The sequence below is a fragment of the Dermochelys coriacea genome, chromosome 15 (assembly GCF_009764565.3).
Source record: "Dermochelys coriacea isolate rDerCor1 chromosome 15, rDerCor1.pri.v4, whole genome shotgun sequence".
Classification (NCBI taxonomy): domain Eukaryota; kingdom Metazoa; phylum Chordata; order Testudines; family Dermochelyidae; genus Dermochelys; species Dermochelys coriacea.
The window spans coordinates 24,693,463-24,709,714 of record NC_050082.1 but is presented as its reverse complement, the minus strand read 5'-3'; the positions used below and the strand labels follow the sequence as shown (position 1 = coordinate 24,709,714).

The 16,252-nt window shown below is 40.8% G+C and overlaps 1 protein-coding gene and 1 long non-coding RNA gene across 12 annotated transcripts in view; one reads left to right on the top strand and one right to left on the bottom strand.

The window, feature by feature from the left end:
* SBNO1 (strawberry notch homolog 1) overlaps positions 1-11,844 on the bottom strand; it is a 43,409-nt gene extending 31,565 nt beyond the window's left edge. For 2 of the 10 annotated variants that reach the window (XM_043498485.1, XM_043498487.1), the window contains exons 1-4: positions 11,632-11,820; positions 9,943-9,977; positions 1,582-1,715; positions 815-919 (exon numbers count right to left, since the gene is read on the bottom strand). In XM_043498485.1, the coding sequence (XP_043354420.1) occupies positions 815-919; positions 1,582-1,713 (237 nt within the window). In that variant the 5' untranslated portion in view covers positions 1,714-1,715; positions 9,943-9,977; positions 11,632-11,820. Of the gene's footprint in view, positions 1-814; positions 920-1,581; positions 1,716-2,787; positions 2,875-8,804; positions 8,868-9,942; positions 9,978-11,631 lie in introns of all 10 variants that reach the window. The other 8 variants (XM_043498484.1, XM_043498486.1, XM_038372897.2 and 5 more) reach the window with 6 other exon arrangements.
* Positions 11,845-11,948: 104 nt separating this feature from the next.
* On the top strand, positions 11,949-13,326 carry LOC122456852. 2 transcript variants are annotated; one of them, XR_006275955.1, is made up of 2 exons: positions 11,949-12,066; positions 13,049-13,326. It is a non-coding gene; the product is annotated as an uncharacterized LOC122456852 (long non-coding RNA). The 2 variants fall into 2 exon arrangements; XR_006275956.1 differs by having other exon boundaries at positions 11,958-12,087.
* The last annotated feature ends 2,926 nt before the right edge of the window (positions 13,327-16,252 follow it).

Genomic DNA, 16,252 nt, shown 5'->3' with positions numbered 1-16,252 from the left:
TAAGCAGTGTGAGGGGTTTTTTTGTTCTTAAGTTGGTGGACTGTCAATATTATCTTTCCATAGCACAAACTAACTGATGCTAGAATGCCATTTTATCTCAGGATGTGGAAGTCTGAGAAAGAAGCTTCTTCCAAAATGCATGAGTGTTGCTTCATGGGAGGATCCGGCTTCACAGGATTTTTTCCCAAAGAGAAGAGGAAAGAACAGGTAAGAAAAAAGAATTTCACCATCCAGACAAAGTACACCTGCTGTGTGGAGAAGCTTGGGTTGTAAAGAAATCTTACACATTGCACAACATGGTTTTATCATTAGTTTATAAATAAACTAATACCTATTTTAAAACTCCTTTTTCTGTGGAAATTCTTTGTTAACCCTACCCTCAAGATATTGATCTACTTCTACTTTATGTTATCTTTAGAAAGATAAAGATTATCTTGTTCATAACTTCTATGTTAACTGATATTCCGCATAATACATCCAGAATTCTCAGTCTCCCAATTTAGGATAATATATGGTACCTAAAAGCATCAGGTTTAATGGCATCCTTATTCTAAATGTACTCATAAGAAATGAAACTGGGCTCTTCCTTAAACAATTTTTCCCTTTAAATCTGGCTTGATCCAAGACATGGCATCTCTTATACATCACACCAACCCTTCAAAAGTGAGTGTTACTGAAAAAGCAGGGAAAGAATTTTTAACTGTATTACAAACTATACTGAAGGGATGGCAAAGAGCCAACAATTTATAGGCCTTCCGCACTTTTTCACTTCACTATTTTATACATACAAAACTCTGAACATGTCAGCTCTTACCCTGACATTTAATAGTGCTGGAGTAGATACAGTCTCTGGTTCTTGTTTAACAGCAACTGTTGCCTCAGTCTCCAAGCCTAGTTCTAAAGCACTAAGTGGCACTGACTAGAGAGAAAGAAAGCAAGCACGATCAGGTACTAGTTTTAGTAGGAAAAAAAGAATGAAAACCTTTACTACTATCCCTGCCCCCCCCATTTTAAAACTAATGACCAACTTCCTTTGCTTTGCCTGTTAATAATCCTGGTTTCATTAGAAATCAAGATGGTAGCACACCAAGTCATTGACTTTGCCTCCAAAATTGCTTCAAGCATAAAGCCTTTCCAGTTAACGGCTGCGAAAACTGAGCGAGTGTTGCATTTCATTTCTATTGACAGACTATTGTTTTCCGGTCTATGTCCAAAAATGTGTTCCATTTTTGTGGTGTGTAAGTTGTCCTAGAAATTAAATCAATTCTTTCTCTTGTTTCTAAGGAGAGAAAAACCACCCAAGATATATCAATAGAAGTTCTATGTGTGGATACATGACATTGTGGCCCTAGAAAGTATATGTAACTCATATTAATACAAGTTCAGTCAATAACGTACACAATTTTGATTTCTAAAATACATATTTAAGACAGGTGATTACCATCTCAATTTTTTTCCATATACAAACTCAACACAGCAATGAAAACATACAACAATTCCATTCTTTCACAATAGTTAAAAGAAGTCTATGATTCTATATTATGCAATATTGGCTAATTTTAAAAAGCTCTCATTTTTAACCTGCTGAACAGCTGGCGCTGGTGCTGGGGTTGCAAGGCCCATGTCTGCAGGGTCAATATCAAATAGATCATTTGGACTGATTCCACTCTCACTCAAAGCAGCAAGCAACAGATCTTGTCCTGGCTCCACCATCTCTAAAACAAAAATAAGTAAGACCACAAGTTACAATTGTAATCATTGTTTATTCTGCAAAACCTTTAGCATTTTATACTTCTTTATCTGATTTCTAAGGGCACAGTCAAATTAGTCACTTTCATAAAACAAGTTTCAGGTTCTAAATGTGCCCAGAGTCTCTTGACAATGCCTGCGGTTTTGTGCTCAATTTTTCAAAATTAAAAAAATATTTCTCACTTACGTACAAGATCCACATAAACAGGGGATCCAATGAAAACCTAACTATTCACAAGATGCTATCAAATGCATAAAGTAAACAAACTGAAAAAAGCTTTCTTCTATCCTTTGTCTTGGTAATTGTAGGAGTTTCAAGTAATACTAGTAGGCAAAAGTGGTGAGATGGAAATGCAATTTATGTTGTGTCCCTTTAAGAACAGCCCTAAAGCACATTGCCTAAGCAGGGAGAAGTACTTAGCTAGTAGTTAAAAATAATTGGTTTGTTTAGCATACAACAATTCTGTACCAGCTTAATGAGACAAGAATTTAGGAAAAGTCAGTTAAATTAAGTAGTTCTAGAAATACTTGTTTTATATTAAACTAATAATCTTTTAGTTTTTGTACCATAAAAGAATTTGAGAGGATTTTTTGCATAGTCAGCAGGATAGATGGTCAACTGCTGTATTTAGTGTATTAAGTCAGCATTGGGACACTCAGAGCAAAAGAAAAGGAGTACTTGTGGCACCTTAGAGACTAAAATTTATTAGAGCATAAGCTTTCGTAAGCTACAGCTCACTTCATCGGATGCATTTGGTGGAAAAAAGTTTTTTGTAACTCATATTAATGATGAGTTATGAGTTACTAACATGGCTGCTACTCTGAAACCTGTCAGAGCAAAAGGTAGGCCATGGGCTTTTCATGTATAGGATAGCTGTTAATTTTAAGTTTTAATACCGTCCTGGAGTAAATTAATAAGTCAAATACTCCATGTTTTTGGGGGAGAAGGGAAGCCCAGTTATTACAAATCATAATACAAATATCCCCTTTTATTCCACAAAGGGACTCAGTTTTTGCTCAAACATTACAGTTACTCACTTTTCTGTATAGCCTTGCTTGAATTCCTAGAGTTTACTCACTGTTGACTACAGGTGTCTGCACTCTGTATAGATGAACTCTGTTTAGCTATAAGCATAGAAAAGGACAAAACATTCAGCACTGTTTCAGAAACATGGTTTTATCCAAAGTTTTCAAAACAATGCTAAGCAGTTTATCCTTGTCTGCACTCATAGCTAAGATATGTTCAACACTTGGTTAACAGCACCTACACTGCTGACAATTGCCAGAACAGGTAACAGACAAAGCTCAAAGATCCAAAATTCTTGTGCTCTCTAGTTCTAGACTGTCCATTGTTGAGGAGATACCTGCTGTCTTATAGTAATACAAGAGGTACTGACAAAGATTGAGGTGTCAAAAGAAAAACATGCTGGGACGGATAACGTAAATTCAGTAAATCAGTTTAAGAATGAAGTTAGTAGCTATTACCATTGTGTCTAAGAGCCCTAATCAAGGATAAGGACCCCACTGCTAGATGCTGTGCAAACAAAACAAAAAGATGGCCCTTACCTCAAGGACCTTAGAATCCAAGTATAAAACAAGAGACAACAGATGGACACATACAGGGGAGCACAAGGAAACAATAAGGAAATGTTGGTCAATATGACAGGCAGTGATTTCACCACACCAACAGCCTGTTAATTTTTCTGTAGCCTCGTGGCAAAGGAGAGTTTTAGGGGGGTTTTGGAGTTGCATAATGAGATGGCTTTGTAGATTTTTACAGGGAAAACTTCCCAAGCAAATGGGCAGCATGGGGGAAGACAGGAATGTGCTTGTTGGAAAATATAACAAGTAGACAAGCAGAAGCTGGCATGACAGCTCAACAGCAAATGAGATAATAGGTAGGATGGGGACTGCCTGACGGGCCTTGGAAGTGAATACAAGTAGCTTATGTTTGATACGATAGAGAAAGGGGAGCCAGTGGAGGAATTCAAAGAGGGGGTGACGCTGGATTGGATTGTAAAGGCCAAAAAGAAGAATGTTGCAGTCAGTAATCAAGATGCGAGCTGAGAGCTTACTTGATAGTTTTAATTGTAGGGATGAGTAAGAAAGGCTACATCTTAGAGATGTTGTGCAGAAAAAACAGACAAGACTTAGACACAGCCAAGATGTGAGGACAGTGAGAGCCCAAATCGAAGAGGACACATCCAGATTTAACTGTCAGTAAAACTTATAATCCCATTAAAGCCAAATACTACATCAAAGTATTATAGGGTAACAAATATTGTACTTTTTTCTTTTTAAGGCATTCAGAGTGACCTTACTTCTGTACTTGGTTGAATTAAATATAAGATACCTACTCATCATGATGTCCTAGATCTAGTTAGCACTGCTGCTTCCTCAAAGAAAAATCACCTCACTAGTCTTATTTATTTATTGACTTATTCAGATAATTCTAAAAGAAAAAAGTGACAATTTAAACTTTCATAAGGCCTTTCACAATCCCCTAAAAGAGGCTACTAAAAAAAACCAAAAACCTAAGTAGTCAGTTTAGAAACTGGATTAAGGGAAAAATCAAAGTAGGAAAAAATGATTAATTTTCATCATGAAAAAAGGTTAACCATGGGATGCCACAAGGTTCCAGACTGGAACTGGCAGTGATTGGTACATTTATAAATTAACTGGAAAAGGGTTGGAGTAGCAAGGCAACAAAATTCACAGAAGACATGGTTTAGTCAATACTGGAGAAGTTCCAGGAACTTCAGAAAGAAGTTCACAGTGAAAGAAGTAGTTCTATGTGGACATATGCAAAGTAATGCAGATTATTCCCTTCAATGTGAAGTACGCATACACATTTCTGAATTGATAGTTTACTTAGAACCCAGTAAAGAAACCTGCATATCACTGTTACTAGCTCAATGAAGACTTTTGCTCAATGTGGCCAAAAGAGCGCACAGTGTAAAGGTGAATGGGGAGAGACTAAATGAGGAAATCATAATGGAATTCTACAAATCAACAGAATGTCCCCACCTGGAATACTATGTTTAGTTTTGGTCACCCCATCTCTATCAGGAGATGGCGGAAATAAAGTAAGCTTACAGACAGGTGACTAGAATGATTAAGCACAGGGAAAATCTCATGAAACGCAACTGAAAAGATTGGGACTGTCTATCAAAGTGGAGTTGAATGAGAGGGGGCATGATAAAAGTATTCAAAAACAATGAATGGGGTGAACAGAAAAGTTTTCAATCTATCTTCTCCCATAATATAGGAATAAGGGGCAATTTAGAGAACAGAGATGGGACAAATCCAAAACTGGGGTGAAAAAAGACTTTCCTACGTAATGGACAATTAGTCTGTGGAACTCAAAGCAAGACACTTAAAAGTTTAGAGTATATATTAAGAATATCCTGGGTTATAAATATTAACAGAGTTTTAGAAGCGATAAATACTCATGCTTGAGTATAAGCCAACAACTAAAAGGGGTAGGAAGAAGCTTTCCGTGGGGGCAAGTTACCTCATACCTGCCTACAGCAAGGTCTACAAAGGATGACCACTAGTATAGCAATTCATATGTTCCTAGAACAGTGGCTCTCAAACTTTTTTACTGGTATCCCCTTTCACATAGCAAGCCTCTGAGTGCAACCCCCCCTTATAAATTAAAAACACTTTTTTATATATTTAACACCATTATAAATGCTGGAGGCAGAGTGGGGTTTGGGGTGGAGGTTGACAGCTCACGACCCCCCCCATGTAATAATCTTGCGACACCCCAGTTTGAGAACCCCGTCCTAGAATAACCAAGTTTAGTTTTATACTTGCCTTAGATAATTTAAGCACTCCAGCTGTATGATCACAGTAATCTCCAGAAGACATCCCAATTGCCACTCTCCCTCATATAAGCCCCTCCACTTTTAAATTCCCTTAAAAATATCTATTGCTAACAATTTAGATTAAGTAAAAGAACTGCAACAGTTTACTTGCATAGCATTCAGTTTTGATGACTCGGGACTAGTTAGTTTCAGTAATCTGGTTCCTGAATAATCTGAACAAAGCTATAGTGTTCTTGTTGCAAACACTAGGGGAATACTGAACTCCTGACACTGTTACTGAAGTTAAAAACATTCAATAAATAATATCTAATCTTATGTTTTGTGAAACTTAATCCACATAACTAAGTCCAACATACAAGTTTCAACTACTCAGTTTTGCTTTAATTTAGAATCCAAAAACACAACAGAAGTACATCAGAAAAAAAGCTACATCTTAATACCTTATTGTTTATATTCTTACATTCACGTAGTCAAACCTAAAACTAAGCTAATCAAGTCAAAATACAACTCCATAATTTTTACAAAGTATAAGGCTTTTTAGTTAGCATAAGCAAAAGTTACTTCATCAAAAGCCTGTTTCTTGCATCCCAAGATCCCCACAGAAGTTGCTTAAAAAAAAAAAAAGAGTTGACATTACAAGCTGTTCCCTAAAATTCTCATTGTTGAATTTTTTTTTAAAGTAGTCTGTAAACTGTCCCAATACTACTAAGCAACAAGACCCAACCTGTTAGAAGAGTCACAAAAAAAGCTGAAGTACAAAACAAAAAATTGTTATACAACTAATAGATACCTTGACAGCAATGGTACAACTCACTTTTTCTAGACAGCACAAAGAAAAATCCAAATTACTGCCATAACAAAAAAAATGCTACAAAAATGGCTCAGTACACATTTTGTATGATGCCACTACAAAACTATTTTTTCAAGGTAAAAGAGGGTTTCATTAACATTATGTATTACATAAACCCATTTCTTCTCAAATCACGCAAAAATAAGCTTCTGATTTAAGAACAAAACACAACTGCCAATATTCTCAATGCCATTTTTATCATGGCATGTACCCGTGCCAACCTGCCAATCTTTGTCTCGCACCTTCCCTGTTTTAGCCTTGGTGGAAAGTGCAAAAGCAGCAGCATAAATCTAAGATATTCAGAAACAGATGTCCAGCCTTTTTTCCCCAAAAGGAAAGAAGGGTGGTAGTAATCTCAAGCCCAGAAAGATTTTCTATTTTTAAAAAAAAGCCCCCATACATGTCACATAACACTAAATATACCATTACATTTTTTAGAACTTTTCTATTCATAAATTGCATTTAACTGTGTGTTTGCAATTGCCACAGTCAGTCAATCTGCTATGGTTTCCATCAAACCCTCCAAGCCACTGGCTAATATTTAAAGAATTGACATAGCCCCTGTGAACCTAATGTCTCACACTATGTGGAATGCTAAAAACCCAAGGTAACATCTTATTGTCAAGAGTGCTAACAGCCTTTGCTCACCCTTTAACACTAAAATCCTTGCTGTAGCTTCCATGCAAACATTTTCCCTCTCCACCTCCAGTTGCTACCATACACAGCAAAAAAAATGCAATAAACCATACACAGCATAAAAATGCAAAGAGCAGCCTAAATAAAACAGTGAAAGATAAATCAGGTTTGTAAATTTGTCAGATAATTTTAAACTGTACCCCTTTACATTTCAACTGATTAGCACAGTGGTTTTCAAACTTTTTTTTTTTTCCTGGCGATCCAGTTGAAGAAAATTGTTGATGCTCGCTTCTCAACAGAGCTGGGGATGAGGAGCTCGGGGTGTCGAAGGGGCTCAGGGCTGGGGCCATGAATGAGGGGTTCAGGGTGTGGGAGGGGCTCAGGGTTGGGGCAGAGGATTGGGGTGCGGGAGTGCTGGCTCTGGGGTGGGGTCAGGGACACAGGTTAGGGTGCCGGAGAGGGCACTGGGTTGGGGGGGGTGCTCAGGGCTGGAGACGCTTACCTCAAGCAGCTCCCAGTCAGCAGCACGGTGTCAGAACAGGTGGGGACTAGCCTGCCTTAGCAGGGCAGCACCACCAACAGGACTTTTAACAGCCTGGTCGGTGGTGCGCACCAGAGCCGCCGCGACCCAGTGCCTTACGTTCTGCGACCCAGTACTGGATCATGACCCGCAGTTTGAAAACCACTAGCATAGCCCATTCTTTAACAGGATCCATGACCTTCTAAGAATGTATCTATTTCAGAAAGAACTTTTTAACAGATGTAACGTCCCCCTCAAAAGAAAAAGGTTGGGATCTTATACTTTTTATTTTAAAATTCATAACGACTGAAAAAGGTGCTGCCTCTCTTCTCAACAAAGTTTAAGAGTATATCCATGTTAAGTGATTACTCTCCTTAGCAACCTTTGTTTGTGGCGTGCTGTCAGAGTTAACCGGACCTTGAGGCTCATTCATTAATCGTTACTGTTTGTGGCATTCAATCCCAACGTTGATCCGAGTTGGTCGCAAGGACCCTTGAGCACTTTGCTATTCACACAAACATTAACGAACAGGTTCGCTGTAGCTCACGAAAGCTTATGCTAAAATAAATTTGTTAGTCTCCAAGGTGCCACAAGTACTCCTTTTCTTTTTTGCGAATACAGACTAACATGGCTGCTACTCTGAAACCAACTAAAGGATCAGCAACTCTCAGCCTCCTAACCTTGCCCACAAACACGTGTTCAGGACATAAACTTCCGGGTTGGGTTAGAATTGGCTATGTACTTGCGTCCCATAAAACTACTTTTGTTTTCAGATCTCCAACACCTTAAGAATTCCCTGAACAACAGCATTAAGCTTACAGAGATGATAAGAGGTCCTAAAAAAAACAACGTTTAAAGCCAGTGAAGCACCAAGGACCAAACATCTTTTCCAGCTAGTCTTCTCACATCACTAAGAGGTTCTATTTGTAACAATTAACATTCTCCCTCTCCACCTCCAATTGTTACCATACACAGCATAGTAATCTGTCCTGAGATAATTTCTTACACTACCCCAAGTGATCTGAAATGCCTTGTCAAAAAATAAGATCTCAATAAATAAAATTTACTTGAGATTATTAGCAAGGATTCTGCTAGGACGACAAGACATACAGAACTCAAAATGGAAAAAGCACTGGTCTTACAAACTCTGCCTCCTTCAGAAGCCAAAATGAGATGCCACACATATTAGACTGTGCAGATATTCAAAACATCACCATACAAGATCTGATGGATTCCTTAGGCTTGGCTCCTCTGCAACGGGTTCAGATACCCCCGGGCAAGTCTGGAGTAAGGCAAAGGAAAAATAGGCACATGCCTAGCACTCTGGCTCTCAGTGTCATGCAATGACATCAGAATCTAAGTTTTTAATTTAAAGAAATATATATTATTACTAGTCATCATAGCTACAAAGAAAATCCTGAAAGCAACCCAAGTTTAGCTAATACAGTAATGTCTGCTCAAGCCTGCAGACAGCCTCCAGCACAGGGAGGAGCCACCTGTCCAGAAAAAAAAACAAAAAAAAATCCCCAACCATAGAGGAGGGGAAGTTCAGATGTGTCACTGGATAGGGAAAAAAATTGGCGTCCCACTCCCAAGCAACATTTAATTGTTGAGTCAAAAAGAAATTAGTGCCTCAGACTGTGCAGCTTTTCATCTCTCTCCTTTCTTTTCTTACATGCTAGTGAGCTGTAGCTCACAAAAGCTTATGCTCAAATAAATTTGTTAGTCTCTAAAGTGCCACAAGTACTCCTCTTTTTTCCTTACATGCTGTTATCATCATGACTATGTTTAAATTGTAATTGGGCATTTAAGTTAGCACTTCCATTGAAATGAATGAGTCAGTTCACAGTTCTCAATAACAATTGTTCCCTAAGAGCTAGATATTTGAAAAACACCCAACACCCTGAAAAGTAAGATTCTGGAGAATGAGAGGATCTCCAATGAAGTATTGGGGGTCACCAACCTCTCTCTACTTAGTCCAGAAAACAGTACTAGTATAGACTGAGATACACAAGACAGTTCTTTTCAATTAAAAAGAAAAGGAGTACTTGTGGCACCTTAGAGACTAACAAATTTTCATTTATCTGTCTGCCCCTGGAACCCTACTCAAGCAACTACAGTTAATGTCAATCTCTCACACCATTTTAGCACCAGATGAGAAAAGAACTTATTCTAGACAACAAGGGATAGACTGTGGGAAGGAAGAAGGTGGGGGAGATGTATCCTATTTTCATTTTTCAGAAGTGTCATTTTTAGATTCAGTTAAAGTTATGGCTCTTGTAAGCATATAATGTACCTCTGAAATCTGTCAATATGAATACTGTACCATAACACAATATACACCATTGTATACATACATCAATTTCCATCAGGCAGATCAAGCCACAAAAGTCTAGGAATAATGAAGTTGTGAAACTTTAATAGTTTCATTTTTAAAAAAAGTAAATGAAAATTGTTGAAGTCTAAACATCTATAAACTTTAAATACTGTCCCAATGTATTAACGAAAACTAAGCAAAACTTATTAAGCAACATAAAATGCAATGAGTAGCCTAAATAAAACAGTGAAAAATAAATACGATTTGTAAATTTGTCACATAATTTTAAACTGTATCCCTTTACACTTCAACTGATTAGCCCATTCTTTAAACAGGATACATGACCTGCTAAGAATGTATCTATTTCAGAGAGAACTTTTAAACAGATGCAACTTCCCCCTCAAAAAGTTTGGGATATTATCTTTTTTTTTTTTTTTTAAATTCATAGTGACTGAAAAAGATGAAGCCTCTTTTCTCAATAAAGTTTAAGAGCATTTCCATGTTAAGCGATTACTCTCCCTCCCAACCTTTGTGGTATGCTGTCAGAGGTAACCGGACCTGTAGGCTCATTCGTTAATCGTTACTGTTTGTGGCATTCAATGCCACCATTGATCCCAGTTGATCGCAGGGACCCTTGAGCACTTTGCTCGCTATTCACACAAACGTTAACGAACAGATTCCTCTCACTAAAGGGTCAGCGACCCTCAGCCTCCTAACCTTGCCCACAAACACGTGTTCAGGACATAAACTTCCGGGTTGGGTTAGAATTGGCTACGTACTTGCGTCCCATAAAACTACTTTTGTTTTCAGATCTCCAACACCTTAAGACTTCCCTTAACAGCAGCATTAAGCTTACAGAGATAGTAGGAGGTTCTACAAGGTGCCAGTGAAGCACCAAAGACCAAACATCTTTTCCAGCTAGTCTTCTCCCCTCGCTAGGGAGGCTCTATTTGCAACAATTAACCAAGCGATTAAATAGACACCAAACGACAGCGGTTAGAAATATTAGATAATGAGGCGATTTTGCTTAACCAACCCGAAAACGGGGAGAGGGCGGGACTCGCCCCGCCACGTTATAAGGGCCACAAGTTTTCTCTGCCTTTATCCACCGGATCCTACAAGACTATTTCAATAAACCCAAGAGCTGAAACTTCGCCGTACAGAGACGTGTTACCAGCTAACGGCAGGAAAGTTCGCTCTGTTCTGGGGCGGTGACCCCCGCAGGTGTAACAGTGCGAGCCGGCCCCACAGCGCCTATACAACCCGCATCCCCCCACGCTGGAGCGATTAGCGCCCTCCACCCAGCAAGACTGCAGAAGGATATGGGGGGCGGGGGGCAGGGTCTCTGCCGGCAAGGGGACACTCTGGGGGCGCCACTCACTGCGGGGCCGGCTGCTGGGGTTGGGGGTCACGCTTAGAGGAAGGGGCTGTACGGGCGATCGACATCCCCCTCCCCGCTGAGTCCCCACCTCCAGACAATGCCCATGCACCGGCCGCTCCCCACCCCCGCGTGGCTCTCTCCAAGGGCCTCCTACCCGCACTGTCTGGGGCCAGAGTGGGGGAGGCTGTGGGACAATGCCTGGCCCCGCTTGGTGCGTGGCTGCCCAGACCGGGAGCTGAGGGGGGGATCCTCGCGACTGCCGCGGCCCCGTCGAGCAGGGACCGTCTGAGGCGGCCGGGGAGGCCCCCCCCCACGCGGTGTCGGACAAGAAGGCAGGACAGGACTCACTCGCTCTCGATCCCTCCACAGCCGCTCCGGGAAGTATCCGCCGCCAGCCCCGCCGTCCGACGCTTTCTAACTCACCGCCGCCATGTTTGCCCGCCCTGCCTCCCCTCTCATGGAGGAGGGGCCTAGGGCCCACGGCGGCGGCGCCGCAACACGTGACCTCACCGCTTGGCGCCCCTCCTCCCGCCGGACGCCGCGCGCCACATCCACGGGACACCAGTCTCTCGCGTCGCGGCTGGGCGCGCGCTTTGCACCACCTGACTTGTTCTCACTGCCCCTCCCATCAAAGGAGTGGCCATCTCTTCTTCTCCCCGCGTTCTCTCCCATCACGTGACGTGGTGCCTTTAGCGCCCGTGGGTAGAGGATAAAGGAAGAAATTCCTGGACCGCTCGACGGAGCTCCCCGGGGCCCGACCTCTTCTGTCGGGACTAGCCCATGGTAGTTGCCGTAGACGAGAATGTCAGTGCAGGCCCAGTTTTCGGTGGGTGGGGGAGGGGAGAGCGAGAAGTCGGCGGCTAGGAGTCACGTGATCCTATACGCTGGCGGTCGTTGGCGTGCGTACGTACGCAAGACGGGAGGCGCCGTCGTCTTCTGCGCGTGGCATGATGGGAGAAGGGTCTGAACCAGAGCCATGGTGATGAGGTCCCGGTTGTAGGGTTAGGCGCGTGCGCAAGGTTTAGCGCCCGTGAGGGCCTTAGAGAGGAGGAGCGCAGGCGCGGGCTCGCCTTGCTTGCTGCGTCTTCTTCCGCCGGGCCCGGGGCTCGTGCGCCTCCTAGGCTCCTTTCTTGGGCGGCCTTGAGTGCTGCGGCGGGGTTACAGCCCCGGAGCAGGCCTGGGGCTGCAGCATGCTAAACCGCAGAGGCGGCGCTAGCCCACTGGGGCCCCTTCTCAGGAATATTCCTCCCCTCCCCACACCCACACTGTAGTGAAATAGCGAATAGCCCTCCCTCCCCCCACCCCCCGAGCTGCTCAGGGCCCTAACCAGCTGCTTAGTCTGCTTGTCGCAGGTGCTGTTAAACTGAGGAGGGGAGAGGTGCGTGGGACAGGGGGGAGTCGGCTGCCGTCTCCTACCCCGCCCTGGCAGTTGCTATTCTTGCAGCCTCTGCTCCTGCTTGGCACATGCCTGGCACCCTGCATATCCAGCAAACGCTAAATCGGTGCAAGTTAGGCCCCTCTACAGTACCCACTCCATGGCTAAGGGGTACCATTGGTTATGTGGTTACTAAACCGGGCCTCTCATGTATTCTTTAGGTGCATAACACATCGTGTTAGGTGCTCTTTACCTCAGGCATAAAACTTTCAGCAGTCTAGTAGGGTCTGTGACAAGATCCTACTGAACTACTTCCCAACACCGAGATCACTTGAACTACAGACTTCCTGGCTTACGTCCACAGTTCTCACTGCTGTTTTTTTCTCTCAGGAAGTTTCTTCTCATGAATTGGAGGACTCCTGCCCAGCCCAAGGGATCTGCGATGAGAGCAGTCTCTGCTACTCTTATCACAGACCTTAAGAGCCTGCACTGTAAAAAAAATAAAAACTATATGCTTGACACATTAAGTTTTCTCTACAGACAGCGACAAGCCTGATGCATAAAATAGTCTACATAAACTACAGACAGCCCAGTATGCTTGAAAACTTTATGTGCTGACATGTCTTTTTATGACATCTTTATTTTAGTTTTCAGGACTCCTTTTAGTTTAAAAAAAAAAAAAGTAGACACCACAAAGCTTTGTTAACTTACAGTTAAGATTGCTACTATGAATAATGTTTATCCAAATTATGAAACAAAAATATTGTAATTTAAACTTTGAACATTTAAGAAGTATGCAAGTTATTTATCTTTAATGTGAACTGAGGAGCCATAAAATATATAGTTAAAATCTTTATATAGGCATTAGTATAAAATGATTAAAAATATTCAGTGATGCTCACTCCTTCATTTTATGTAGGTATTCCATTTTTGCACAATACAAATGAGAATATAAAGGATGAAAATGACTAGTTAGGGAAAATTGTATAAATATTAATCTTACATTTCACACATTTGAATAGCTACATTACTGATGTGAAAAAATAATTTTATCCATTCCAAAAATAACCTTAACTCTGACCACAAGACATACTTTTAAACTTTCAGCATAAACAGCACTTAATTTTATAGTTAAAGTTATCCATATATTAGTGTTATGTATTGCAGCTTGTTATAAAATGTATTAAACTTCACATTTGAACAGAAAATATTATGTATGTGCAATATGACTGAGTTAACCTTGCTATTGGAACCTTAACTTTTGCATATTGAAAATTGTATTTGATAAGGTAATGAAAGACTGAATATTAGTTTATATCATTAAGATTGCATGTTTGTCCCTGGCAGATGCCATATTAATAGTGTACTAATAAAGTTTCAAGCATTTGTTTTCCTAGGGCGTTTTATAAAAGTATCTCTAATGCTCAGCATCTTTGGAGATCAGGAACTGAGGAGCAGAGTTCCACAGGCCTGACACTCTATTTCTGTAGAACTACAAATCTCTGCAGGCTGATGCTTAGGTCCTGCAGAGCTCTTAAATTCTGCAGAGCCAGAGCGTCTCTGTAGGGAATAAGTGGGATGTAAATTAGGTGTAAATTAGATCAATCTAGTTATCATGCTTGAAGTAAGGCAGATCAGGCTTATCACTTAGGCCTCAAACAGGGGAAGGAAATCTGGCCAGAGGTGACAGGAATGTGTAAAATGCAGCTACCTAATACCTTACTACTGCCTCTTAACCACTTTGAATAAAAGCATACTTAACTAGCTGTGTACAGTCTATGTGCAACATATGTAACATTCGCAAAAAAGAAAAGGAGTACTTGTGGCACCTTAGAGACTAACAAATTTATTAGAGCATAAGCTTTCGTGAGCTACAGCTCACTTCATCGGATGCATTTCGATGCATCCGATGAAGTGAGCTGTAGCTCACGAAAGCTTATGCTCTAATAAATTTGTTAGTCTCTAAGGTGCCACAAGTACTCCTTTTCTTTTTGCGAATACAGACTAACACGGCTGCTACTCTGAAACATATGTAACATTAAGTGCACCTGTGTAAATGTAAAACTTTCTGCCATGAAATATAAAATGTTTTAATGCTGTTGTATAATTCCTGCATTCAAGCCCTGATTCAGAAAGATACATAGGCTCCTGTCAGTCTGCAAGGAATAATGCTTGTGCTTAACTTTATGCACTCTGAGTAGACTGGAATGGAACTACTTGCAGTATGTAAAATTAAGCACATGCATAAGTCTTGGCAAGACTGGGTCCTTCATCATGTACCTAACTTTAATTTGTTAGTCTCTAAGGTGCCACAAGTACTCCTTTTCTTTTTTCGAATACAGACTAACACAGCTGCTACTCTGAAACCTAACTTTAAGATACTCCTGTGCTTAAGTATCTTGCTGAATTGGGCCACATTGGGTACTGGTATTTAAATGCCTAAATCCCATTGAAATCAATGGGAGTTAGGCACCCAAACACTTTTAAGGATTTGGGCCTGACACTTTTCATTTTCAGCAGCTGCTGCCCTGGATGCTGTCAACCATTTCCCACCCCCACCCCTCAATATAGGAAATGTAATTAGTCATATCCTGCTATTATAATTAAAATGTTAACTAGTAATATATGGTCTTATATAAAATCCTTCTACATAACGTAACATCACACTGCCAGGTTTTCTTGGTCAGGCATTATTTTTTCCATCACTACATTTTTTTTTATAAGTGAGTGAGTTATCTATAGGGGTGAGACTGATGGATTGTTGAGTCAACACTTCATCTCGTAAGGAAATACTTGTGTAAAATTTATGAAAAGTGCTTATCTATAAATGTGATGCCTGCTAGATAAGTCAAAAAATACATAATAAGAACTAACACAATCAGTTGCAAATGTGTGAGTTGATTAGAAGGGAAAAATGTGTTTTAATTCAGCACTGCTAAAAGATCAGAACTTTAAAACACAAATCTACATTAAAAGCTTATTTTGTGCTGAAGACTTTCACATTAAATGTTTTCTTCTGTTTTTAAGCTAATCTAATGTTTTGCCTTAACTTTGCCCACATAAAATGTTTTAATAGTCATCTGCAGTGTTTTTTTGTGGCTGCTATTGCAATACTAAAAGAGATTATGCTTAGGTGACTGAGTTTTGAAGCTGGCACTAGTATCAACCATGGTGCTCTCTATGGAGACTGAGTAAGCGAACAACTCCCATGTGTGCTGAATCATGGTGACTGGCTGCAACAGACAAACTGACTCCTTGGGGTTACAAGCTCATGCATGATGAAATACAGTTACCCCCGAATACAATTTCCGCTGAATGCATCCGATGAAATGAGCTGTAGCTCACGAAAGCTTATGCTCAAATCAATTTGTTAGTCTCTAAGGTTTCAGAGTAGCAGCCGTGTTAGTCTGTATTCGCAAAAAGAAAAGGAGTACTTGTGGCACCTTAGAGACTAACAAATGTATTAGAGCATAAGCTTTCGTGAGCTACAGCTCACTTCATCGGATGCATCCGATGAAGTGAGCTGTAGCTCACGAAAGCTTATGCTCTAATAAATTTGTTAGTCTCTAAGGTGCCACAAGTACTCCTTTTCTT